The 27842-nt window shown below is 47.1% G+C and overlaps 1 protein-coding gene across 2 annotated transcripts in view; it reads right to left on the bottom strand.

Annotated features, from left to right (window-relative positions):
- Positions 1–27842, bottom strand: part of NRP2 (neuropilin 2) — a 248896-nt gene that overhangs the window by 19533 nt on the left and 201521 nt on the right. Inside the window, exon 16 of one of the 2 annotated variants that reach the window (XM_079977300.1) lies at positions 13461–16618. The exons of the other annotated variant lie outside the window; for it this stretch is intronic. Within the exon in view, the coding sequence (XP_079833426.1) occupies positions 16338–16618 (281 nt within the window). The 3' untranslated portion in view covers positions 13461–16337. Of the gene's footprint in view, positions 1–13460; positions 16619–27842 lie in introns of those variants that run through there. 2 annotated transcript variants of the gene reach the window in all.

Genomic DNA, 27842 nt, shown 5'->3' with positions numbered 1-27842 from the left:
CCCCTCTTTAAAAAAGGTGCTCTTCTTTTGAACTGTGTGGCGCTGTGGGTTAAACCACAGAGCCTAGGACTTGCCGATCAGAAGGTCAGCGGTTCGAATCCCCGCGACGGGGTGAGCTCCCGTTGCTGGGTCCCTGCTCCTGCCAACCTAGCAGTTCGAAAGCACGTCAAAGTGCAAGCAGATAAATAGGTACCACTCCGGTGGGAAGGTAAACGGCATTTCCGTGCGCTGCTCTGGTTCGCCAGAAGTGGCTTAGTCATGCTGGCCACATGACCCGGAAGCTGTATGCCGGCTCCCTCGGCCAATAAAGCGAGATGAGCACCACAACCCCAGAGTCGGTCACGACTGGACCTCATGGTCAGGGGTCCCTTAGCCTTTACCTTTATCACATAGACAGCTTCCCTGATCTAAAGCACCCCCACTTCCACTTTTGTGAATAGCCTTCCCGGGCGCAATACAAGCCCCTATGTTACCTCCCTGCCCCCCAAAGAACAGGGTTAATAGTAGCTTGGGGCTGTAATTTAACTGGGAAAATATCACTGGGAGGAAGACAAAGACAGAGGGCAGTTAAACACTCCCTACCCCAGCGCCAGAGCTCTGTGAGAAGGCACTGCACCTTACAGCTGCCCCTCCAACTGGGAAATGAAAAGGATGTCTCCTGACTTCTCCTGATCACCCCACACTCCCAAGCTGAGGCCGTATGTTGGGAGAGCAGGCAGTCAAGGAAGCCCAGGGCAAACTTACGGACTGCCTGTGGGCCACCCCCCATATAGGGCAAAGCAACACTTGAGCTGTCCCCCAGTTATCAAAATCCAACCCCTCATTTGTGCCAGGGTTCACTAGGGATGAACTATTTTCAGTAGCAAGGCTGAAGCCCAAGTTGTGTGAAGCTGGGATACAGAAATGCGCTTCTGGGCATGAGATTGTCTCTTCTACCCTTGCCACCCCACAGCAACAACAGATCTGCAAACCCACATGCCACTCCCTGCATGGCAGCTTTCTGAAGCATAGTTTATTTAAAGCAAACAGTATGGCGTGCCCTTCTCTGCCACGAAAATGTTGTTAGGTGCTTCTTAAACCCCTGAATTAACAGCCCCTTTCTCTGTATCTGCTTTAAGTATAGTATGAGAGAGGGGCAGGAGTAACATTCTTTGTCCAGGGTGCATGTGTTCCAAACATCACCTTCATAATAATTTTATTATTTGTAGCCTGTCCAGCTTATTGGGTTGCCCCAGCGTTTCTGGGCAGCATCCAGCAAATACTGTACAAAAACACAGTAAAACATTAAAAACTACCTTCAGGTGTCTTCTAAAAGTTGTACAGTTATCTCCTTAAACATCTGATGGGAGGGCGTTCCACAGGGCGGGCGCCACTACCGAGAAGGCCCTTTGCCTGGTTCCCTGTAGCTTCACTTCTTGCAGTAAGGGAACTGCCAGAAGGCCCTTGGAGCTGGACCTCAGTGTCTGGGCTGGATGATGGGGGTGGAGACATTCCTTCAGGTATAATCATAGCACTGCACCGCACAGTGGAGTAGCAACCAAAATCCACCAGTGGGACTGGGATGGAGTCCAGACACTAGTGTACCAGTTGTGGTCCAGTGCAGTGCCAGATTTAGGACAGTGTGGGTGGTTCCACAGGGTGACAAGAGAAGGGGGTGCCATATTGCAAAAAACAACAACCAAAGCCCGCCCCCGGCCCAGTGCCATGGGGCAGGACCCCCTTGCTCAACTGTGTGAGTTGCGGCAATGGCAAACTCAGCGATGATGACTTATAGCTGAGTACCGGACGCACTCCATCTGCTGTTATGGGCTGCCTTAATGTGGTTCAACTCAACATCAAAAAAAACAAAGATCATGGCCACTGGTCCCATCACCTCCTGGCAAATAGAAGGGGAAGAAATGGAGGCAGTGAGAGATTTTATTTTCTTGGGCTCCATGATCACTGCAGATGGTGACAGCAGCCACAAAATTAAAAGACCCCTGCTTCTTGGGAGAAAAGCAATGACAAACCTAGAAGGCATCTTAAAAAGTAGAGACATCACCTTGCCAACAAAGGTCCGTATAGTAAAAGCTATGGTTTTCCCAGTAGTGATGTATGGAAGTGAAGGCTGGACCATAAAGAAGGCTGAACACTAAAGAATTGATGCTTTTGAATTATGGTGCTGGAGGAGACTCTTGAGAGTCCCATGGACTGCAAGAAGATCAAACCAATCCATTCTGAAGGAAATCAGCCCTGAGTGCTCACTGGAAGGACAGATCCTGAAGCTGAGACTCCAAGACTTTGGCCACCTCATGAGAAGAGAAGACTCCCTGGAAAAGACCCTGATGTTGGGAAAGATGGAGGGCACAAGGAGAAGGGGACGACAGAGGACGAGATGGTTGGACAGTGTTCTCAAAGCTACCAGCATGAGTTTGACCAAACTGCGGGAGGGACTGGAGGACAGAAGTGCCTGGCGTGCTCTGGTCCATGGGGTCACGAAGAGTCGGACACGACTAAATGACTAAACAACAACAATGTGGTTCAGTCTATTCTGCATGCTTATTTGATTATTTCAGCACAGTCTGAGAGAATGAGTCAAAAAACAAATATCCCAGGCCTTCTGTTCAAGCTCTGGCTGCTGAACAGCCTGGATTTAGTCACACTCATGTGATGCCTTGCAACATGCCCTGCCCATCGGAGAAAAACCTTATATATATGTGGCCATAATCTGCCGCAGAATGCAGAAGCAGCCGTAAAGAAGGCTGACTGCAGTGCCCTTGAGCAGATATCAGTGACTCCAGGGGCTGACAGAAACATGCACAGCACTGCATCTTCTTCTAGCATTTGGACACAAAAATGCAGAGAAGCTTTGAAGCTGCCGCAGAGTTCTGGGAAGCCTGCTATGAGAGCCTTTTAAAGCCGTACAATTACCTTAATAAAATATAGCAGGGTGTTCTCGAGATTAATGGCCGAAAGAACGGTGATTTACAGCGGAGCCTTAAGCCAAGACTATTTTGCATTAGCAGGGAAATGGGCGAAGGGAGCGTTTGGCACCAGCCTTGCACCATTAATGCAAGGGACTCTTGTCATCTCCCAAGAGAAGCTTCAGGAAGAAAAAAAAGATTGCAGAAAATTATTCTGCATTTAAGGGCAGAGGAGGAAGGGGAAAGGTGGGACACCACAATTATCTTTCCAAACATGCTTGTTACAGATGATGTCTGTATTTTGAAGGTGCGCATCAGAGTTTAGAGGGAGGTGCATACAGGTCTTACCCTGAGATAATTATTTTTACATTGGGGAGTGGGGAGACAAAGAGAAATAATAATAATAATAATTAAAAAAAAAATTATTTATATCCCACCCTCCCCAGCCGAAGTCGGGCTCAGGGCAGCTAACAACAATAAAACAGTACAACAGTACAACACAACACTCTAAAATCATTCATTATAAAATTAATTCAAAACAAACCACTGGGCCAGAGCTCCGCGAAGATTGCCGAAGGAGGGAGTCAGGCTGTGCCCTGGCCAAAGGCCTGGTGGAACAGCTCTGTCTTGCAGGCCCTGCGGAAAGATGTCAAGTCCCGCAGGGCCCTAGTCTCTTGTGACAGAGTGTTCCACCAGGTCGGAGCCACAGCCGAAAAAGCCCTGGCTCTGGTTGAGGCCAGCCTAATCTCTCTGTGGCCTGGGACCTTCAAAGTGTTTTTATTTGAAGACCGTAAGTTTCTCTGTGGGACATACCAGGAGAGGCGGTCCCGTAGGAAATGACTTCTGCCCATGCCATCTTTGGATTGCTGTGAGATGTTCCTCACTTTGGATGGAAGGAAATTACAGTGGTACCTCGGGTTACAGACACTTCGATCTCAGCACCATTCCATGGACTCAATGGCAGGGTTGAAATTTAAGCCTGGTTCTCCAAGGTCCATGTCTGACATTCTATTCAATATTCCTCAGTTTTTTCTGAGAGTGATGGGTCAATTTCTGTTTCTCGATTTCGGTTTCTCGTTTTTCCACTCTTAAGTTCAGTATTTGACATTTCCACAGCAGATCGTAATTCCCCCCCTTCACCCCCCCAAAGGTCTTCATGAAACTTCATCAGCTTCATAGTGCGAATTTCTCCGAATAAGATCACTTCTGCAAGCAATTTTGCCTAATGCATGCATACATTTTTTTGTCAAGCCGTTTCCCCGAATGTGATGCGTTTTAATGTTATTATCATGCATTCTCATGCACGCTTTCCCCTAGCACATGCATCTTTGCGCACAATACCTGGCCGAAGATCTGAACTGCAAAGTTCAGGCATCATATGGAAGATGACTATGCTTCTGTTTGCATATTGTTTCATACAGTAAGGTAGGTTCACCTTTCTGTGTGAACTAGGCCAAACATTTCTCCCTTTTTCCTACTCTCTGAATGCCTGGAATGAATTGCAACCACACACAGAGATATTGTGTAATTCTCCTGTTGCGCAGGCTTAGCATTCAGTACAGCCAGATCAATGACAACCAGCTTTCTTTTTGCAAACTCTTTTGAGTTTATATAAGGGCTAAAAAAAGAAAACGAAAACCTCTTGCCAAATTTAAATGTTTAAAGGAACCCAGCCAAGCTGAAATGTTTTGGACAGAGCTTCATACAAAAACAAAATATTTTCGTGTCAGCCTGACAACCTCTGGGTTGTGCTACATACTGAGAACTTCCACATGAGATTGTCGGTCTCTCTGTCTCTATACAGTCATACCTTGGTTCTCGAACGCCCCAGAACACGTACGTTTCAGCTCCCGAACAATCGAAATCCAGAAGTAAGTGAGTGTTCTTTTGGAAGCCGAACATCTAACAGGGCTTCCATGGCTTCTGATTGGCTGCAGGAGCTCCCTGCAGCCAATCAGAAGCTGCGCTTTGGAAGTGAAATCGACTTCCGGAATTGATTCTGTTCGACTTCCGAGGTACGGCTGTACATATAATCCACCTCAGCTTTGGACACAGGATGCCACCAACCCACAGGCAAAATGTGGACCCCTGGTCTCTCTCTCTGGCTCCTGAAAATCTCTTCAGACCACACCCAGAAGATATTATTTGGCATCACAGGGAACTGCTGATTGGCCGAGACTCCCTGTGTGTTGCACCCCCAGCGATGTACACTGCCTTTTCGATTACCTTTCCTGCCCCACTTCCTCCTGGGTCCTTTTGCCCCTGCCCTCTTCTCCCATCTGCTGGAGCAAGAGCTCCCATTTGGCCTCAAGTCAGGAGAAGGCAACGTTGGGTGGAAAACTTGGGAAGGAGCAGGGCCCAAACGCCAGGGCTCAATCTGGCACATTTGGCACCTGTACTTTAGGAAAGCATGTCCCTTCCAGTCTGAAAATGGCCGGAGGAGGCCAACTCACAGGTTGGGAGCTCTGCTTACAGCATCTAAGCTTGCTTGAGGTGCTCCAAGCTAGATGCCTCCACAAGTTCTGTCAGCTCACTGTATTAAATAGAGTACTCGATCCTCTTTCTTTCCTTTGTAGACAGTAAATGTTAAAAGGATTACGGATACCTGAAGCGTTAATGAAGCTAACCCCGTGCATCATAAAAAACATACGGCCTTGTTTTATTTTAAATCTGCCATGTGTTAAAATTTGATTTTGATTCCAGCACATTCTTATTTAAAAAAAGGCTGCAGGCACCACTTGTTCTTTGCAAACCGCTCATTATAAGTTAAAATGCTGATAATTCAGTCCCACCACCTCTCGTCCAAGCGGAAGCTCTTCGTCTTTTTATCCTCTCCTACGTGGAAAGCATTTTGCAGCCAAGAATGTTGCCGTTGAAAAATTATAGCTGCTTGAAGTCTAACCCTAACAACCCCCTTGCCATTCTGACTTCTAACACTTGCCCATCAGAATTCCTCTAACTGCTCATATTTGTTCCTCAGGGCTGCCTCCGTCTCTAGAGTAATCAATCAAGTTCTTTTGGTGAATCCATCTAACACGCCTGAAGGCAGCGGGATTATGAAAATTGATACCCACTGAGAACATGACCATTTTTGTTCCCCATTAGCGCTTTATCCAGATTAAGACAATATGAAAGATGAAAAGCTAATTGCTCTAATGAACTGATTCATTTCATTGAACATGGAGTGGGTGGGTAGGAGGGGAGGTGGATGTTTAAGACTTGCAAAAGGCTTTTAAATGCTGAAGGGTTGATAGGAATGATCTAGGTGCTTTCAGTTCATTCAGGCAATTTATTTAATATGACTTTTTCAACAATTATCCATTGGCCAGGGGTAAGGTGCAACTCAACCGCAGTTTCCTTGCTAAACTGGGAAGTATGGCATACGGTGTCTGTAAATAACGAAGCGCAGATTTGTTAATCACTAGTGCAGATTCTGCTGATTCCCACAGATTCTGCTGATTCCCACCAGCAGTGTTAACCCATGTTTCTTGGTGGCATATGAGTAGAGGGGGTGCTGAGTCAACATATCAGATACCCCTCATACCCCTTTTTTAAGAATCATCCCTTGTAATCTGAGAAGTTTGTTGCCTTTGTAGAAACAGTCATCTGCTTTGAAATAGGTAAATTTATGTGGAATCAATTCTTATACAAGCTGCACTGGCTCCTGGTGGAGTACAGGATCAGGTTTAAGGTGCTGGTTTTAACCTTTAAAGCCCTATATTGCCTAGGACCCTCGTACCTATGGGACCGCCTCTCCTGATATGCCCCACGGAGGACCTTACGGTCTTCAAACAAAAACATCTTGAAGGTCCCAGGCCACAGAGAGGTTAGGCTGGCCTCAACCAGAGCCAGGGCTTTTCGGCCGTGGCCCCGATCTGGTGGAACGCTCTGTCACAAGAGACTAGGGCCCTGCGGGACTTGACATCTTTCCGCAGGGCCTGCAAGACAGAGCTGTTCCACCAGGCCTTTGGCCAGGGCACAGCCTGACTCCCTCCTTCGGCAATCTTCACGGAGCTCTGGCCCAATGGTTGCCATTAATTTGACTCTGAAATGATTTTATAATGAATGGTTTTAGAATGTTGTATTATTTTACTGTTGTTAGCCGCTCTGAGCCCGGGTTCGGCAGGGGAGGGCGGGATATAAATAAAAGTTTATTATTATTATTATTCTCTTCTAAATAATCAATCCACAGCCTTAGACAAAGAGCGCAGATTTGCATAAAGGTAGACAACACACCCCGAGGAGAACAGAATCAAATGGCTACACTAGGAGTGAGGAACCTTTGACCATCCAGAGATGGTGCTAGACTACAACTCCCACCATCCTTGACCACTGGCTCTGCTGGCTGGGGATCATGGGAGTTGTAGTCCAGCAACATCTTGAGGACCACTTTCCCCCCACCCCAGGGCTAGACAGCATCCCATGGATGTGATCTATTCCAGTCCTTTATCCTAAGAAAAGGATCCTTCACAAATTCTATATGTATTTGTGCAAATTCATCTGATGGTTTTCATTACTCATTGATATTTTTGGTTTCCCTTGAAATTCCTCAGCTGTTTTGGCCGAGAAGGACACATAAAAACCCTGACTTACCAGATGTAAGGTAAAGGGTAAAGGGACCCCTGACCATTAGGTCCGGTTGTGACCGACTCTGGGGTTGCGGCGCTCATCTCGCTTTATTGGCCGAGGGAGCCGGCGTACAGCTTCCGGGTCATGTGGCCAGCAGGACTAAGCCGCTTTTGGCGAACCAGAGCAGCGCACAGAAACGCCGTTTACTTTCCCGCCGGAGTGGTACCTATTTATCTACTTGCACTTTGACATGCTTTCGAACTGCTAGGTTGGCAGGAGCTGGGACCGAGCAATGGCAGCTCACCCCGTCGCAGGGATTCGAACCACCGACCTTCTGATCAGCAAGTTCTAGGCTCTGTGGTTTCACCCACAGCGCCATGTACTTCACATATAATCTCAGCGCCAACAGTACTACGAAGCCATCATTTGAGCTCTGTCCCATTAAGGCACATTGAGGTGCGCTGCAGGTTAAGAATGAGGAGTCATTCGGGTCCCCATTGCTGTCAGGGTCAGCACAGCGCAAGGAATAGTTTCTCAAAATTGGGGTGCTGCTCCATTTTCCCCGCATAATTCATTTAGGGTTATACAGATCTGAAACGGCCGAGGCTAAGCTATTCAACCCCCTCCACCCCCAAAAGGCATCTGATGGTGGGCAAGCTGGCCAGATACACATCCTAATTAGCAAAGGTTTTTTGCAAATGTGCTTTTTGAATGGCAGCTTCTTGCCTTGTTTTGCTGTAGCTGAGCTATCTTGAACCCTCTGGGACGTTTTGAAATGATGTGTCTCGTCTCCTGGGTACGCTCTCCTGAGAAATCTGGCATAATCACAATCAGTAACTGAACACTTTAGCAGAATCCCAAATGAATCATATGAGTTGGCTCAGCTGATCAAGATGATTATGTTCCTAACAAGCACTGACAGAAAGGAAAAAAACTGGGAGTGGTAAGCTATCACTGAGGCTTGAATCTTATGCGTAAATGGGGTTTGATCCTTGTCTGAGATTAGTCAGCAGAGCACCACAGATAAGAATTATGATCAGGGTTTCGTCTTCAACTTGGAACCCAACCCCATCCCAGATTGATTGATTGATTGATCTTTATTACGGCCATTGGCCTGTCACACAACAGTTTCATACCAACATAATATACTTAAACCTCCAAATTTAAAATCGCTAAAACTTACAAAAGACACACAGGGGCCAAAGCAAAACCAAAAACAAAGACCACCATCATACATTACAGTAAATTTGTAACCTAAACATCGCCCTCTGCTCATAAATTAATCAAGGATATCAATAGTGATATCACCTAATTACATCCTAAAACATAGATCATGGTTTAAAAGGAATTATCCGAGCCACACAGGAGTCCGTTTCTCTTCTTTAGAGATAGGACACTGATCAAAAATCTGGCAACCATGAGTGATCTTAGGGGGTCATCATCAATTAGTAGATATCTCAGTTTGGCTTCAGTCGTATCATCGGCAATTCCCTTTAGATATTGAGCAAGGAACTTGCTCCTGGCCGGTAAGTGAAAAGCACAGTCAAGAATTATGTGATGCAACGATTCCGGTGCCCCACAATTACAATCACATAAGAGCGATATCTGTCCATTGGAGAATCTATTTCTCAGCACGTTCGATGGGAAGGTGTTGAATCTTGCCTTTACAAACGCATATCTATGAGCTGAAGAAGATAAGGAATTCAAATAGTTTGGGAGCCTTAAGAGGGGTAATAAACCAAGATTTAGAGGTGAGCAGGTACCATTGCCCAAGACCATTTTCTGCTGCAAGTCCATCTCCTTTAGTTTACACCCCATCCCAGATGTATGGATGCTATAATAATAATAATACAGTGGTGTCCCGCAAGACGAATGCCTCGCAAGACGGAAAACCCGCTAGACGAAAGGGTTTTCCGTTTTGGAGGTGCTTCGCAAAACGAATTTCCTATGGGCTTGCTTCGCAAAACGAAAATGTCTTGCGAGTTCCTGCGGGTTTTTCCCCCCTCCCCCCCTTTTTCTAAGCCGCTAAGCCGCTTATCAGCTGATCCGCTAAGCCGCTAATAGCGCTAATCCGCTAATGGGCTTGCTTCGTAAGACGAAAAAACCGCAAGACGAAGAGACTCGCGGAACGGATTCTTTTCGTCTTGCGAGGCACCACTGTAATAATAATAATAATAATAATAATAATAATAATAATTTATTTATACCCCTTTATACCCCTCTTGGCGGCTTCCTACAAAACACTAAAATACAATAACCTATTAAACATTAAAAGCTTCCCTAAACAGGGCTGCCTTCAGATGTCTTCTAAAAATCTGGTAGTTATTTTTCTCTTTGACATCTGGTGGGAGGGTGTTCCACAGGGCGGGTGCCACTACCGCGAAGGCCCTCTGCCTGGTTCCCTGTAACTTGGCATCTCGCAGCGAGGGAACCGCCAGAAGGCCCTCAGGGCTGGACCTCAGTGTCTGGGCAGAACGACGCTAGATATAGTTACTCACTAGTGAGGAGAAAACATTCTGCATATGGCTAACGCAGTTCTTTTTCACCACTTGTGTCATTTTAGTGACACAACACTGGAAATCAGGATCTGGGTAATAAGCTTTAGCAATCTTAAATTAAGCCGTGTTTTTAGTTGTTTTTTTTAAAAAAACAAAACCAAGGATCTAGCCATTTGTCAATGCAAGTTTCTCCAAATTAAGGGTCCTACAAAATATCAGACCAATTCCCCTTCCCAAAATTTGTCGTGGGGCGTGTGTGTGGCTTTTTTACAGCTGTTTCCAGCTTTCGCCTAGCTCTGCCAGAAGCTGATATTAGAGTAAACGTTGGCCCTCTCTACATCTAAAAATCAGACCTATTTTCTGCCATCATTTGGCTCACCAGATCTCAGAGCACATAAAAAAGGAACATTGTCAGTTTGGGCTGATATGTAACTATGGACTATGGCAGGGGTAGGCTACCTAAGGCCCATGGGCCGGATGCGGCCCAATCACCTTCTCAATCTGGCCCATGGATGGTCCAGGAATCAGCGTGTTTTTACATGAGTAGAATGTGTCCTTTTATTTAAAACACACCTCTGGGTTATTTGTGGGGCATAGGAATTAATTCATATATTTTTTTCAAAATATTGTCCAGCCCACCACATGGTCTGAGGGACGGTTGACCGGCCCACGGCTTAAAAAGGTTGCTGACCCCTGGACTATGGACATGAATAGTATAATTTACCTGGGGATGAGTGTCATACCCCAGATCACCTGTGAGCAGGAAGGGTGCTTTAACAAAAAAAACCCCAACGCCTTACCCACACAAGTTGATTTTCAGCATTATGCGTGCTCCTTCCTTCTCGGATAGATTGCTCACAATGAGTAGACTACTTTTGTGAATTGATAAGAGGCGGAAGTGACATACGAACCAGCCCAAGAGACAGGGTTCTGTAAGGCACCAGGAGTCTCAAACTGGGATTAGTTGTGACCAGATTTCAGTACTACTGAGGGAGCCCATCTGATGAAGGAATTGCAGCCTAGACAGCATTCGAAGGCTCATCAGCTAATTCAGCAATTGGTCAGGTCATCCAGTGGACCAACACAGCTCTAAAATAGGTGGTTGACCTTTTTGGACCTGGGGGGGAGCTCTCCAAAAGCCACATGCTGGTGATGGATGTGGCGAACACACACCTCCTTGGGTGCACACACACATTCAGACACACAATTAAACCAGGCAGGCACATGCAAACTCAGATAGTCTCTGCCAACCAGGCTTTGCTATGCATGGAAAAGCCTTCCACTTACCTTGCAAAGGAACCTCTTCTCCCTCTGACGCAGGGCCAATGGAGGGCACAAGAGCTTAGGAAACAGGAAGGAGTGTCCCTTTTGAGCACTTCTGCTTCCTTCTTCATAACTTCTTGTTATGGACTTCTGGACTGGACTGCAAGTGATGTGCAGCTGACAGCAAGCCAAGGCAAAACATGAAGCCATCTCTCGTGCGGTGTTCAATTGGGGCAGGTGTGGGCAACCTTTGCCCCTGCCAGCCGATGTTGCTGAACTACAACTCCCATCAGTCCCAACAAGCTTGGGCAATGGGCAGGGATGATGGGAGTTGCAGTTCGGCAACATCTGGAGGGCCAAAGGTTTCCCTCAACTGAATTAAACAGGGGAAAGTAGAAGCAACAGAAGTACTTTTCTGTTGTACCATCTAATTATACTCTAAGATTCCAGAGGAAAACTAAGGGAAGTGGGCCAACACAAACAACGCCAGGGGGGGCTGTTTCCTCCCCAAACACACACCAGCAACTTTAGATCTTCCTATACAGTAAGCCCACAACTTACGTGGGGGTTACGTTCCGGGGATCACGCCTAAAGCCAACATTACGTATAGTCCGTTGGGTTCAATGGTGGGCGGGATTGCCAATGTTAATTTTCCCCAGAAAGCCGGCCCCTTTTAATTATTATTTTTTGCCATGCGCATAATTTGTGGGCTTACTGCATCCATAAAAATGTAAAGCCGCAGAACTAGATGGAGCAAAGGTTTGACTCAATAGAAGGCAGTGTCCTGTGATCCCCACGTGCTCCTACAGAGCCTCTGAAATTCTGCACATCAGCTGAAGACAGGCATGGGAAAAACAACTCTAGACTGCCCTTAGCTCTGTCAATGAGCTACTCTTATGTGTAGTTATGTGGGAAGAAGCATTCTTGTCCTTGTTGTTCAGGCTGCGTACTAGACACCATGCATTTAAAGCATATTTAAAGATAAAGGTAAAGGGACCCCTGAACATTAGGTCCAGTTGCGGACGACTCTGGGGTTTCACTTTATTGTCCAAGGGAGTCGGCATACAGCTTCCGGGTCATGTGGCCAGCATGACTAAGCCGCTTCTGGCGAACCAGAGCAGCGCATGGAAACGCCGTTTACCTTCCCACCGGAGCGGTACCTACTGATCTACTTGCACTTTGACATGCTTTCGAACTGCTAGGTTGGCAGGCGCAGGGACCGAGCAATGGCAGCTCACCCCGTCGCAGGGATTCGAACCACCGACCTTCTGATCAGCAAGCCCAAGAGGCTCAGTGGTTTAGACCACAGCGCCACCCATGTCCCTCCTAAAGCATATTTACACCCCCCAAAAAAGAATCCCGGTAATTGCATTTACCCCTCAGCACCCTTAACAAACTAGTTTCCAGTATTATCTGATGGCGTGTAAGCAGCTGCACACTCAAGATCCATTTGTGTGAAACAGCTATCCCACCGTCAACTTGTGTCATTCTCTGCATTCCTAACCAAGAGCGGGTTTTGAATTTTTCAACGTCCGCTCGGCATTCGCCAGGATGACCAAAGTGTCCGGTCTTTCAGAGTATGACTAGGGGTTATGTGGTGGATGTGGTCTACTCTAGTGAAATGAAATTGGGGACTATTTGCTTTATTCCTGGGATAACAGCAGCATAATCTTCAGCAAAAAAAAAAAAAAAAGTGCAGTGGTGATACAATCCAACTCCTTCTCCCCTTCCTTCACTTCAAATCAGTGGCTTTAACGTATTAAGATTTAAGCCTCCAATTTCAAAGTGGAGGTGATCAAAGTGGTTTAATGTCAAGTGCTCCTGGAGAGTCGAGGGCTTCATAAGCTTCCATATTTCCCCACCTGGGTGTTGGAAATCTATAGCCTCACATTCCAGTGGCCTTTAGTCATCTTGTCTGGCCTCTTGCCTTGCATTTCTTGTTCAGTCCACAATAACTTCAGCCATGTTTGTGGTGCTGCAGATTCAGTTTCCCCCAGTCTCGAATCTCACACCTACCATTTGACCAGCTGGTTCCCCCCCCCTTTGATTACCCCCCTCTCTCCTGGGTGAAACACACCGATAAGGCTCTACCCTGAAAGAATAGATCTAAAGACCCCCTAGACAATACACACACACACACACACACATATTTGGAAATACATCTTCGTTCAGACACACTGTTCTTACAATCCGATCAGGGGCAGAAGGGGGACAAAAACCAGATATATCTATAAAAAATATCATCATTTTATTACATTCCACACAGTACATTGTCAAGAATTTCAAAATTCCACAAGATATTTTCACACACAGGCAACTGGGTGATGTTGACAATGTCACAGCTGTTAAGGGGTGGGAGTGAAAAGTGGCAGTAAAAATCACGGGAGGGTGACAGGGCAGTCTTTGGCGAATATCTAAAAATGGGACCTCTTAATCGGGTTAAAACACACCCAGGCTGAGCATATTTGAACTATTGTGAAATCTGGAATACAACTGGAGGCATTTACACTTGACTGCTGTTGGGGGTTAGGGTGGGGAGATCAGGAAAATCAGTGGGAGGGGAAAGTTTACATTTTTCTCGTTTTATTTTGTTTATTATATTTTTATCCCACCTTTCCTTCCAAAGGAGCCCAGGGTGCCAAATTCACTTTGGAGATTTCCAATCACATGTACCAGGGATACAGAAATTAAGGTACTTACTAACATTATTTACTTCCACACTGGAACATGTTCTCTTGGGACCCACAAGAACGAACAAATCACATCTCAAAAGGTGGCTTCTGCTTATCTCCTGGCATAAGGTGAAGTTGTCACCTTGCTCAGAGGCAAGGTGTCTCTCCCCTCCCCCCCCCAAAAAAAATATATTCTGTGATCTGGGACAGGTGATCGCTTTGCTCTCACAAATCCCTTCTTTCTAGATGCAGGTTACAAGCACACACGCTCCTTTTCCCAATCCCACCCCCATATACACTCTGCACTTTAAAGAACAATTTCCCTAATAAACAGCACTGTGTGGCATTTTAAACCAGCTAAGCAAGCATCTGGGCAGAGTAAATTTGCTACATGCACTTAGAGCATGCTACCTGAATAACACAGGGTGGAAGGATGTGACATAGACATCCCTAGATAAAAGTGTTCATTTTGGGGAACTGGCAAAGAATATCCACTCTCTTTCATGACCCATGCCAACCCTGTACATACATAGGGTTCAACCCACTGGGAGTTTGTCCCGCATGGTTATATCAGGGACAGGTCTTGGGGCCGGTCCACACTTCCACTGTTCCGTGCCTAGAAAGAATGGGGCAAGAAGAGGTGTGCACCGCCCCCAAGACACAGGGCCGAGTGGTTTCCCCCTTGCCCAGCTCCTTTCGCAGGGAAAACCACTCTCTAAATCGGAAGAAATATGTGGAAAACCTGATTGCTGTTTGCTCTGAATGAGCGCCAAAGAGCAGTTTTCCCCAGCGGGGAGCAGCAGGACAAGAGGAAACCTGGATATACCCCCAGTGATTTTAGTAGGGCTTCCATAATGGAAAGCACTCATGACTTTCACCCCCAGTATTACAACGCTGCTACTCTCGCCTGAATTCTCAGTTTTCACATAAGGGAAAAATGGCAGACAGGAGCTTTAAGAAGGATATAGCAAGTAGTCATGGCTGGATTTTTTTTTTTAAGCAAACAAAGTGTTCAGTGGAGATGTCTTTTGCCAGAAAAGATGTCCGATTTAACCGTTCCAACCACCTTTGTGTGTTATCACTTGATAAATCTATATAAGGCATTTTCACTGCATTACTTCAGAGCAAAATCAATAGATAGAGGCTCCATTATACCATCTTCGTTAAAGATGCAGAGATAGTTGGGTTTTAGCAGGCCCTATTCTTGGGGCTTTGGTTGACAGATGTCATGACCAACATCTTAAGAAGCAACATGGCCACGAAAGTAAATTGTGTCAGGCAGCCATTTATGTCGACATGGAGAGAGAAAACAAGAGGGCAAAAGCGTTCTTTGTGTCTTTTTTTCAAAATTACCAGTAAAAACACAATGGCAGCATTTCCTTGCTCTCGCAAAAAAAGAAGAAAAGAAAGCATCACCAAGAGTGAGGTTTACCTATAAAATGAAATAAACCTCAGATTCATGGAGCTATAGCGTTTTTCAAAACCTTACATCTATTGGCATCTATGCATCTTTCTAAGGCTGGGTTTAACAGATAAACTGAACATTCATTACAAGCTTCTTCTTTTTTTAATAAGGCAACTTGAAAAATATTTGTTTTGTTGAGGGAGTAATTCCACTACCAAAACGATGGCTATGTTTTTGTGATTTCTGGAGGGTGATAAGACCTTGAAGTTGACCATCTCCAAGCCTTTCTCAGTTCTCCCCCGTCATACACTGTGGCGTTTTGTTTTTGCCCTATCTTTAGGCTTGCCATTTAAAATTTTCCAGGGGCACAGCCTCTCCCCCCCCCTGCAATCAGTATGAACCTGCTGAAGTTTTCATTAAGGATATCAAATGTAAACCCAGCCAGAGCTAGATAAGGCAACAAAAAGCATCGTTCACTTCTCCTAGTAAACAAATCAGTGTATCTGTCCTCAAAAAAAGGTGTTTGGGGCCCTTCACGAGGCAGGGCAGGGGGGGGGAAAGCACTCCCTTGTGAAGGTCGCAGCGGCACAAGCAAGTCCCGAGGGACCTTTTCGAAATAGCCATCCAGCCAATTCCCCACACACATGCACACTTACATACATAGATAGGTAAGAGATAAAACAAGCACACAGACATTTACTCTGGCATACTCCTCCTGACGCGCTACTGAGTTTTCTTGCAAGTTGTCTACCGGGGACAAAAAAAACCCCACAAGTCCTTGAGAAACGAAATAAAAGGAGCATTCACTTTCAAAGAGACTGGGGTGGGGGTGGGGAGCCAAGTCTCCTCTCGCGATCCACGATGCAGCATTACCGTTTTTTAAAGAGATTTTTTTGTCAAGAGAACCAAGGGGAGATGTCTATAGAGTTCACAGATATGCTGGGTGAGGAGGAAAAAGTGCAAAATTGAGGCAACGTCTCTGAAAGTCTCTCTTTAAAAAGTTTTTGTGTGTCTCCTGGCTCCGCTCTCAGCAATGCGAACTGCGGTCTTGCTCTAGTTTTATCGTTAAGGTGGGCTCCACCGCCAGAGGGGCCCCGTTGGCATAGTGGGAGCTTTTGTAGGTGATGGAGTGATCGCTCTTCTTGGCCGCATAGCGGAAGCGGTGGTAGTGGAGCACAAGGGCCAGCACGACGGAGACCACAACCAGAACAGCACCTCCGGCGGCCATAACGTAATACCAGTAGGCTGGGATGGGCTGCACTGACACCGTGTCCACTGTGGGCTCGTTCCCTGGCAGAAGGGTGCCCCCTGGGGGAGAGACAGAAGAACGTTGCTAGGTGGCATGCATGCAGGCTCATCAAAGCATACACACACACATATACATGCGTTTCAGAGTTCTCAGCAACTTAAATAAAGGTCTGCATGACCGAGCTTTCCCCTGGGTGGGAACGTAATTTGGGTTTTTGACAAGCAGGCAATTTAAAGCATTTCATTAATTAGGCTTGGGAGGAGGAGGGGGGAGGGAGAGGATGCAAATGTTGTTCATAGCCATTATATTTGGAAGGAACAGCTTCCGCGCCGCCCCCCCTGCACCCCCCCCGCCACCGCCTTGCGCTCCCTGCCACAGCCACCCACAATCAGCTCCGTCTTGTTTCAGCGTGGCACTTGTTTGTCAAGCAATGACAAAACACGTCACGTTTTTTTAAAACAAGTGACAAGAGTTTAATTGCCAAGTACGAAGGAGGTTGTGACAGGATCACAGAAGAGATTCTAGAGATGAAAAACACGCTTCGTTCCTATGGGGTGGGGGGGGGGGAGAAAAGCAGAAAAGGAATCTGCAGACAAGACCTTCCAGGGGTCATCATGCTTCAGAGACCCAGAATTTTTAAGGCCATCCCCACCGCAATCCTATCTTCTATAATTCGGGCATGGCTTTCCAAATCACAGCTAACCAGGACCTCAGGGCAGAAGTGTTCGGTGAAGTTTACTCCCCAGTAAGTAATGCTTATGGCAACAGTCTCACACTGCAATTTTTTCCCTTCCTACCTGTTGAATTCAATAAGATTCACTCCCAGGTGACTGTAAATAGGTTTGCAGTCTCTCTCTCTGTGTGTTACTAATGACAACTTCATATTTAACAACTACAGCAAGCTACAAATCCAGGCTTTACAACTCTCCTGGAATCTCTGCATTCCCATTGTTTGCGGTTTTTTTGACCCCATCGAAGTTGTGTGTTGAGGACCAGAAGAGATGTGAAGAGGCCAATCACATTTACTTGTTCCCATGTCTTCCCTGTTCAGGTATAAAGCAGTGAATATAAAAGCTCCCCGGTGGATCAGGTGAAAGGCTCACCTGGTCCAGAATCCTGTCCTCTTGAGTGGCCAACCCGATGCCTATGAAGTAAGCAGGTAAACAGGACCTCACAGCACCTTCTCCCCTTGCGACAGTGGAGGAAGAACACACAGCCATCATGGCCAGCAGCCGCTGATATTCTTACTCTTCATGAATTTGTCAAATCCTCTTTCAAAGCCATCCAGTTTGGTAGCCATCTCTATGCAATTAATCCAGAAGGCGGCAGCTAAACTGGTGACTGGGAGTGGCCGCCGGGACCACATAACACCGGTCCTGAGAGATCTGCATTGACTCCCAGTATGTTTCCGAGCACAATTCAAAGTCTTGGTGCTGACCTTTAAAGCCCTAAACAGCCTCGGTCCTGTATACCTGAAGGAGCGTCTCCACCCCCATCGTCCAGCCCGGACACTGAGGTCCAGCACTGAGGGCCTTCTGGCGGTTCCCTCATAGCGAGAAGTGAGGTTACAGGGAACCAGGCAGAGGGCCTTCTCGGTAGTGGCGCCTGCCCTGTGGAATGCCCTCCCTTCGGATGTGAAGGAAATAAGCAGCTATCCTATCTTTAAAAGACCTCTGAAGACAGCCCTGTTTAGGGAAGTTTTTAATAGTTAACGCTGTATGGTTTTTAACACTTGATTGGGAGCCGCCCAGAGTGGCTGGGGAAACTCAGCCAGATGAGTGGGGTATAAATAATAAATTATTATTATTATTATTATTATTATTATTATTATTATTATTATGCAAAGGAGGACTTTCTTTTGCCTGTCCCGAATCTTCCAAGTTAAGCAGCATGAGAGAGAAAATCTTCTCTATCACTCTACTCACACCATCACATCTCCTTTTCTCTAGACTAAAAAACCCCCAAATGTTGTAGCCTCTCTCCTCATAGGGCAGTTGCTCCATCCCCTTGGCCATATTGAGTTATTCAGAAAGCTGCATGCTTCAGATGCTATATACTGCATGGAATGCAAAGATGCAAGGAAAACATGCCTGGGAAGTTGTTTCTGGGAAGCCCCACAAGTCCCCACCCAGACCCCCTTGCCCGTGGGAGCAGCAGCAAGGTGGGGAAACCGTTTCTCTACCTTTGAGCATATTCATTTAAGGGTGAAGGTAAGAGTACGTTTCCTAGCACAATTCAAAGTGTTGGTGCTGACCTTTAAAGCCCTAAATGGCCTCGGTCCAGTGTACCTGAAGGAGCATCTCCACCTCCATCATTTTGACTGGACACTGAGGTCCAGCACCGAGGGCCTTCTGGCCGTTCCTTCACTGTGAGAAGCAAAGCTACAGGGAACCAGGCAGAGGGCCTTCTCGGTAGTGGCGCCCACCCTGTGGCACGCCCTCCCACCAGATGTCAAAGAGAAAAATAACTACCAAACTTTTAGAAGACATCTAAAGGCAGCCCTGTTTAGGGAAGCGTTTAATATTTAATATATTATTGTATTTTAGTGTTTTGTTGGAAGCCACCCAGAGTGGCTGGGGAAACCCAGCCAGATGGGTGGGGTATGAACAAATTATTGTTGTTGTTGTTGTTGATATGAAGTCAAGATGATATTGCCTTGGGTCCAAAGGACCTGCCCAATCTAAGAGGACTCCACAACTGGGTCACTCTCTCTGAGCGGGTGGGTCACTGGGCATTCCACACTCACTCTCTCTAATCATGGACGGAATGTGCAAAATTGAGTATTCCCTTCCATGGCTAGTTGCTGGGCTTCTGTAAGCAGGCCTCTTGTTTCCTTACTCAATCCAGCAACGGCAATGACTGCTGCTTGGAAACTAATTGTATGTGCATTCTATACATGCTCTGAATTTTACGAGGGGGGGGGGAATAAAACGGGGAGGGCTGTGCATGGCTATAAACCCAGAAAAGAGAAGCTTCCCACAAACAACCCTACTGAAACAAACTCTTCAAAAAAAAAAGCTGTTTCTCCTATGCACCGTTACCCAGGAGTAAGCACCACTGAACATAGGGGAACTCGCTTCTGAGTAAGCATGCATTAGGATTATGTTGTACAACACCAGCAAGTTGCCTTCCGTGCAGTTAAGTAATTCTTTTCGATGTGGTCTATCTGCTCAGTGGGTTGGTTTCTGGTTCAGTTGTCTCAAATGCCGGGCCCCCAAATTAAGTTTAAAACTATACAGTGGTGCCCCGCAAGACGAACGCCTCGCAAGACGAAAAACCCGCTAGACGAAAGGGTTTTCCGTTTTGGAGGCGCTTCGCAAAACGAATTTCCCTATGGGCTTGCTTCGCAAGACGAAATGTCTTGCAAGTTTTTCCGACTTCCCCCCCCTTTCCCCCCCTTTTTCTAAGCTGCTAAGCCGCTTATCAGCTGATCCGCTAAGCTGATAAGCCGCTAAAAGCCGCTAAAAGCCGCTAAGCCGCTAATAGCGCTAATCCGCTAAGCCGTCAATGGGCTTGCTTCGCAAGACGAAAAAACCGCTAGACGAAGAGAATCGCGGAACGGATTCTTTTCATCTTGCGAGGCACCACTCCAGAACACGTGCTCCTCCAGAAACAGAAAAAATAATAATAAGCAGCCACTGAGGGATTTGTAATGGAGCAGCAAGAAAGATTCGATTTGTAGCACATACGTGAAATCCCCTTCTGGCGCACGCAAGCTAGAAGCCACCATCTAAGCCACCAGCAATCACCTCCCATCTCCACAGAGAGGCCGTTTTATTGGAGAGGGTAATGGAAAGGTGACCTTTCTTCTGGCCCTCCACCAGAGACGACCCCCTCAGCGGCCGACTGGAGTGACCCAGAATGAGAACGTGCGGCAAACCTTGCGCAGAGCCTGTTCCAGACATAACTAGAGAGCCTTGAATATTAAGACCCTCTCTGGCAGGTATCAGCTTGCACGGTCCTCTCCCCTCAAAATAAAATAAAGAAAAGTTTAGGAGAGGGAGAGGAGGTTTTGTTCCTGCCTGTCTTCATTCTTCATCAACTTATAGGATTAAGAAGCAGAATGCTTGATGCCATTCCAGCTATTTCGGCGAAGAGGCTCTACAATTTGCCACTCGCACTCATACTCACTCGCCAAAGTGTACTCAAGAGAAGCTTCCTTTGCTTTTAAAATTGATATTGTGAGGGGTGCGGGCTTAGAATATGGAGATGCAAACATCAAAAGCTGTCTGACTGCCAGTTCCCAAGGCAAATCACTGCATCTCAAGAAATCATTCGACCAAATTCAGGTCACAGTCAGTGACAAGCAGAAGGATGGTAGACTCTGCAGAGCAAACTGCTCCAGATGACTCCATGCCAGATGGGGAGTGTAGACTGCGAGGGCCTCGGGGGTAAAGGGAGTGACTCCTGAGAGTACGCGTGATCCAGATTGTGCTGCCTTCCGTGGTTCTGGCTCCATCTCAGGGCCATGTGCCCTGTTGCCTCTGGAGTCATGTCACTGGAGTCTGTAGCCCCTCCTGAACCCGTGCCCTGGCAACTGCCTAAAGTCAGGGTCATGACACAACTGAGCCAAGCAGTGCTATATAAGGGAAAGCAACAAGGAAATCTCCTGACCCTAAGTATGTGAGGTAGTCAGGCCACGATGGAGTGCTAAGTACATTTCACTGGTTGCAATTCCCATCCCATCAATGGGGGTTAAGATGGCGGAGGGAGCCAAATTCATAGCCAGTCTATGCACTGTGGGTTGTAGGAGAGGGGAGAGGTAAAGGTAATGGGACCCCTGACCATTAGGTCCAGTCATGACCAACTCTGCGGTTGCGGCGCTCATCTCACTTTATTGGCTGAGGGAGCCGGCGTACAGCTTCCGGGTCATGTGGCCAGCATGACTAAGCCGCTTCTGGTGAACCAGAGCAGCGCATGGAAACTCCGTTTACCTTCCCGCCGGAGCAGTACCTATTTATCTACTTGCACTTTGACGTGCTTTTGAAGTGCTAGGTTGGCAGGAGCAGGGACCGAGCAACGGGAGCTCACCCCGTTGTGGGGATTCGAACCACTGACCTTCTGATCAGCAAGCCCTAGGCTCTGTGGTTTAACTCACAGCACCACCCGCATTAATTCAGAGGACTTCCGATTAGCCTGATTCACACCCACCTTCTCTGCATTCCTTGCTTTCTCCCCCAAATGAACTTTTGCTTCATTTTCTAGTGGAAAGTTCCGTCTTGTTTCAAGAAAAGAAACATTAACAAAGGTGGCCATAAAACAACACTGGAGTAATAACGCTGCCTATCTCCTTAGGGAGGATGAACAAGTACAAACTGTCCGGCAAAGTGACAAATGATGTAAATATCTCCAGTTGATCTCCCTGCTGTGCCACCCAGGCAGCCCAGGAATGAAAAACACAAATGGCAGTTTAATCACCAACCTCTTGTAGCCAAGTCACTGGCACTTCAAGGTCTGAATTCTCAGAGAGAGCAATGCAACCCTATGCCAAGGGGGAGGTGGAATCGACTCTGTGGGTCCTTCCTGGCTCAAGGATGACCTTTCTTCCTTCTATTCTACCGTTAAATGATTAAACCTTGCTGGAAAAGGATGCTCTTTCCCTTTCTCTTGCCTTCAGTGTGTGATGGGAAGTTTTGCTTCTGCACATGACTCTGGCAAACCGCTCTAAGCTAAGCGTTCCTTCCTCACCCACCCTAGAATGTTTAGTTCACATTGAGTTCATGAAACATCATACCCTGACCTGTTCTCAATGCATGGTTAACCACATCTACGGAATGCGATAGTTATGTTCTTTTAAGTCCTGCTATATCAATCACTGGGACGCAGGTGGCGCTGTGGGTTAAAGCCTCAGCGCCTAGGACTTGCCGATCGAAAGGTCGGCGGTTCGAATCCCTGCGGCGGGGTGCGCTCCCGCTGCTCGGTCCCAGCGCCTGCCAACCTAGCAGTTCGAAAGCACCTCCGGGTGCAAGTAGATAAATAGGGACCGCTTACCAGCGGGAAGGTAAACGGCGTTTCCGTGTGCGGCTCTGGCTCGCCAGAGCAGCGATGTCACGCTGGCCACGTGACCCGGAAGTGTCTCCGGACAGCGCTGGCCCCTGGCCTCTTAAGTGAGATGGGCGCACAACCCCAGAGTCTGTCAAGACTGGCCCGTACGGGCAGGGGTACCTTTACTTTACTTTTTATATCAATCACTAGTAATAGTTTAATAAGGAGGTTTTCATACCTGTCCAATTCTGTGTTCCCTTTCCCAACCTTTAATCTATTGATGATTAATGCCTATATGCAACCCTTGCATTGTATTTGTGTTAACCAATCAGCAACAAGCTCATATGTGGCAATGCTGTAATATTCAATAAAAGGGACTCCCCGAGACATGCTCGAGAGATGCCTCCCATATGACACTTGTCATTCGTCTGTCGTTTATTTCAACCCAACAAGTGTGGGTAGAAATCAGAGGAAGAGAAACAGGACTGAATTATATTCAGGTCCATGGAAAACATGTGCATAAGGTAAAGGTAAAGGGACCCCTGACCCTTAGGTCCAGTCGTGGCCGACTCTGGGGTTGCGGCACTCATCTCACTTTATTGGCCGAGGGAGCCGGCGTACAGCTTCTGGATCATGTGGCCAGGATGACTTCCGGCGAACCAGAGCAGCGCACGGAAAGGCCGTTTACCTTCCCGCCGGAGCGGTCCCTGTTTATCTACTTGCACTTTGACGTGCTTTCAAACTGCTAGGTTGGCAGGAGCAGGGACTGAGCAACGGGAGCTCACCCCGTCACGGGGATTTGAACCACCGACTTTCTGATCGGCAAGTCCTAGGCTCTGTGGTTTGACCCACAGCGAATCATGACTGAACTATATTCAGGTCCGCGGAAAACATGTGCATATCTAGACTCAACTAGCTGGAAAAATCAAGTTCAAGTGGGTCTTAGGTTTGGGAAAACCTCCACTGGGGGGGGGGCAGAGCGAGGTATTCTAGAGCTGTACAAAGAATGGGATATTTTAATGTTTTGTGGGATCTCTGGATGGAATGGAAGCAAGGAGACTTAAGTTCCTCATAGTGGACCAGGGATCCGTATTTGTGCAACATTGCTTTCTGGGGAGTGAAGTCTACAAATAAAAATGCATTTCCAGGGCATCACCTGGGTCACAGGCTAACGTTTTTATTTCATAAATGCACCTGTTTCCTTGCTGTCGTTTCACCTTAACAGACTTTCCAAGCTTCTTTCAGCTTCCTTGGGCCCTGGTACTGTGATCCTACCCTCCAAGGCAACCAAATTGGGAGGGGTGGCTAACACCCCAGAGGACAGGATCACACTTCAAAACGACCTTGACAGATTACAGAACTGGGCCAAAACAAACAAGATGAATTTTAACAGGGAGAAATGTAAAGTATTGCACTTGGGCCAAAAAAATGAGAGGCACAAATACAAGATGGGTGACACCTGGCTTGAGAGCAGTACATGGGAAAAGGATCTAGGAGTCTTGGTTTACCACAAACTTGACATGAGCCAACAGTGTGACGCTGCAGCTAAAAAAGCCAATGCAATTCTGGGCTGCATCAATAGGAGTATAGCATCTAGATCAAGGGAAGTAATAGTGCCACTGTATTCTGCTCTGGTCAGACCTCACCTGGAGTACTGTGTCCAGTTCTGGGCACCACAGTTCAAGAAGGACACTGACAAACTGGAACGTATCCAGAGGAGGGCAACCAAAATGGTCAAAGGCCTGGAAACGATGCCTTATGAGGAACGGCTAAGGGAGCTGGGCATGTTTAGCCTGGAGAAGAGGAGGTTAAGGGGTGATATGATAGCCATGTTCAAATATATAAAAGGATGTCACATAGAGGAGGGAGAAAGGTTGTTTTCTGCTGCTCCAGAGAAGCGGACACGGAGCAATGGTTCCAAACTACAAGAAAGAAGATTCCACCTAAACATTAGGAAGAACTTCCTGACAGTAAGAGCTGTTCAACAGTGGAATTTGCTGCCAAGGAGTGTGGTGGAGTCTCCTTCTTTGGAGGTCTTTAAGCAGAGGCTTGACAACCATATGTCAGGAGTGCTCTGATGGTGTTTCCTGCTTGGCAGGGGGTTGGACTCGATGGCCCTTGTGGTCTCTTCCAACTCTATGATTCTATGATTCTATCATTTCAAAAGGGATGTATCATCCTAGAATTTTGGTGGTGCTGATCACACTACCACCCCACCTTCCCCATCATTAAATCATGCTTCTGATGAATCAGCTGCAGCCAATGATGGACCCTAATATTCTGTGCCTAGCTGCTAAAGTTGCTTAGCGTGGTTTCAGGTGTGCCTGTGACCTCCTTTCTCTCTGTCCCTCTTCCTTTTCAGCATGCAGTCGGATGCAAGTACATATACTGTATTTTTCGCTCTATAAGACACACCAGACCATAAGACGCACCTAGTTTTTGGAGGAGGAAAACAAGAAAAAAAAAAATATTCTGAATCCCAGAAGCCAGAACAGCAAGAGGGACCGCTGCGCAGCGAAAGCAGCAATCCCTCTTGCTGTTCTGGCTTCTGGGATAGCTGAGCAGCCTGCATTCGCTCCAGAAGACACACACAGATTTCTCCTTACTTTTAAGGAGGGAAAAAGTGAGTCTTATAGAGCAAAAAATACGGTACATAGTCATCTCTTGTAACATATAAACGGATGCCACAGGGTATATAAATGTAGATATGGTACATGTGACTCCAAAGTGCCCTAATTCTTTTTCCTCTCATCATCTTCTATAGCGTGATAAAGCCAGTTTGGGGCCAACAGACTTTGTCACACTATCCTACTGCTAAAAATAGTTGCCCATTTCCTTCTGACCTAACACTGCAGATTCCATCACCTTTAGGATACACGTACCAAGACCTGCCTTAAACCAACGGTCCATCCTGCTTTGTGCTACCAACTCCGGGTGGCAGCAGCTTGCAAGGAGCTTCAGCTGCTCTGCCACTCGGAGTCCCTTTGGGAGAAGTCGCATGTCAGAAACCATGATGAAAATGGCCAACCTATGTCACGTTCTCCCTCGTCCACGACCCTCCCCGCTCCCCCACATCCTAATGATCAATATGTTAAGCATTTCCCTCCCCTGATCAGAAATAGCCAACTATGTGAGCAGGGAAATGCTCAGTAGAAGGGTCTCAAGTAGCAGGGCTAGGAAACATAACAGGTGAAGTGCTTTAACAAGCGGCCAGGGGAGATGGATTGCTGGCCTGGGCTCAGCTACGGCTCCTTGTATACGTTTCCTAAAGGTAACAGGCCCTTCTCTTACAGGCTGAAACCAAAGTAACATAACAACAACAACAACAACAACAACAACAACAACAACAACGGGTTGATCTTTTAACATCCCTAGTGTTGAGTGGGAAAAATACTGGCAACTCTTTTAAGTACAGTGGTACCTTGGTTTAAGAACAGCTTAGATTATGAACAACTTGGATTAAGAATGCTGCAAACCCGGAAGTAGGTGTTTTGGTTTGTGAACTTTGCCTTGGAAGCAGAACATGTTCCGCTTCCTGTTGAGTGTGTTCCATTTGTAAATTGGGTCCCCTGCTTCTATGGGAAAGCATGCCTTGGTTTAAGAACGGACTTCTGGAACGGATTAAGTTTGTAAACCAAGGTACCACTGTAGTTGGATAGGGGTGGGTTGTTGTTTTTTGTCTTGGTAATATATAATTCTGCCCTTAGGGCCACTTTATAAGTTAGGCTTTATAGGGGTATGCCTATATAGGCGAACATGAAAACATGCAAAGACCAAAAAATGATAAACAGGTACAGTCGTACCTTGGATCCCGAACACCTTGGAACTTGGGACGTTTTGGCTCCCGAACGCCGGAAGTGATTATTCCGGTCTGCAAACTTTCTTTTGGAACACGAACGTCCGATGGGGCTTCCACAAGCTTCTGATTGGCTGCAGGAGCTTCCTGCAGCCAATCAGAAGCCGCGCTTCCGGGTCATGTGGCCAGCATGACTAAACCGCTTCTGGCGAACCAGAGCAGCACACGGAAACACCGTTTACCTTCCCGCCGGAGTGGTACCTATTTATCTACTTGCACTTGACGTGCTTTCGAACTGCTAGGTTGGCAGGAGCAGGGACCGAGCAACGGGAGCTCACCCTGTCACAGGGATTCAGAAGCCGCGCTTTGGTTTCCAAACATTTTGGAAGTCAAACGACCTTCCAGAACGGATTCTGTTCGACTTCCAAGGTACGGATGTATTTGAAAACAACTGTAGATTTCTGTTGGGGGAATGCTTGGTGGAAAACCCAGTTTCTCTGTCAGAACTAAGCCCCATTGTTCTGTGGTTCCCCCAACCCTCTGGACTACATTTGGGGACCACACAGGGGGAAGGGGGGAATCCCCTTCTACTAGTGCCTATCCAAAAAGTTTGTTGAGCTGAAAAATCCCTGGCTGCTGCCTTGAGGATTCCCCCAACCAGCCTCAAATATCCCAGTGTATAAAGGTAAAGGGACCCCTGACCATTAGGCCCAGTCATGACCGACTCTGGGGTTGCGGCGCTCATCTCGCTTTATCGGCCGAGGGAGCCGGCGTACAGCTTCCGAGTCATGTGGCCAGCATGACTAAGCCGCTTCTGGCGAACCAGAGCAGCGCACGGAAACGCCGTTTATCTTCCCGCTCGAGCGGTACCTATTTATCTACTTGCACTTTGAGGTGCTTTCGAACTGCTAGGTTGGCAGGAGCAGGGACCGAGCAACGGGAGCTCACCCCATCGAGGGGATTCGAACCGCCGACCTTCTGATCAGCAAGTCCTAGGCTCTGTGGTTTAACCCACAGTGCCACCCGCGTCCCCTATCCCAGTGAATACCTGGTAGCTAGAGCTTATTCCATTTGTTTCTGCTGAGCAGTGCATGTGGGATCCTGGTTCTACTAGTCTGGAAAGGACATGCAGTGAAGGTCTGGGAGGAGAGAACTCTTTGAGGTGTGGGGAGGGACCACAGCTACCTCGTCTCCCGATTCCCTGGCAAACTTTCAAAGCGCAAGAGGAAATCCCTGGGCTGCAACCTGGCAGTCCTGCTTAGTCCCATCAAAATGTTTACACGATCTTTTCTGACACAAAAATGGCCTGTGGAAGTCATCTCACATCCTTCAGTTGCACGGGGGCCTGCGAATCGCTCAGAGCTGGGCTGATGTGGAATACAGCTGTGCCTGAGCTTCTGTCAGGTTAGGGTGCCTCATATATGAAAACACAGCAGAATGAAAGCACATCCAAGCCGTCTCATAAAATCCACCCCTCAGGCCATACAATCTCATATGTTCAA

This window comes from Podarcis cretensis (genome assembly GCF_951804945.1).
Source record: "Podarcis cretensis genome assembly, chromosome: 1".
NCBI lineage: Eukaryota > Metazoa > Chordata > Lepidosauria > Squamata > Lacertidae > Podarcis > Podarcis cretensis.
This window is presented reverse-complemented; position numbering and strand designations above follow the sequence as displayed.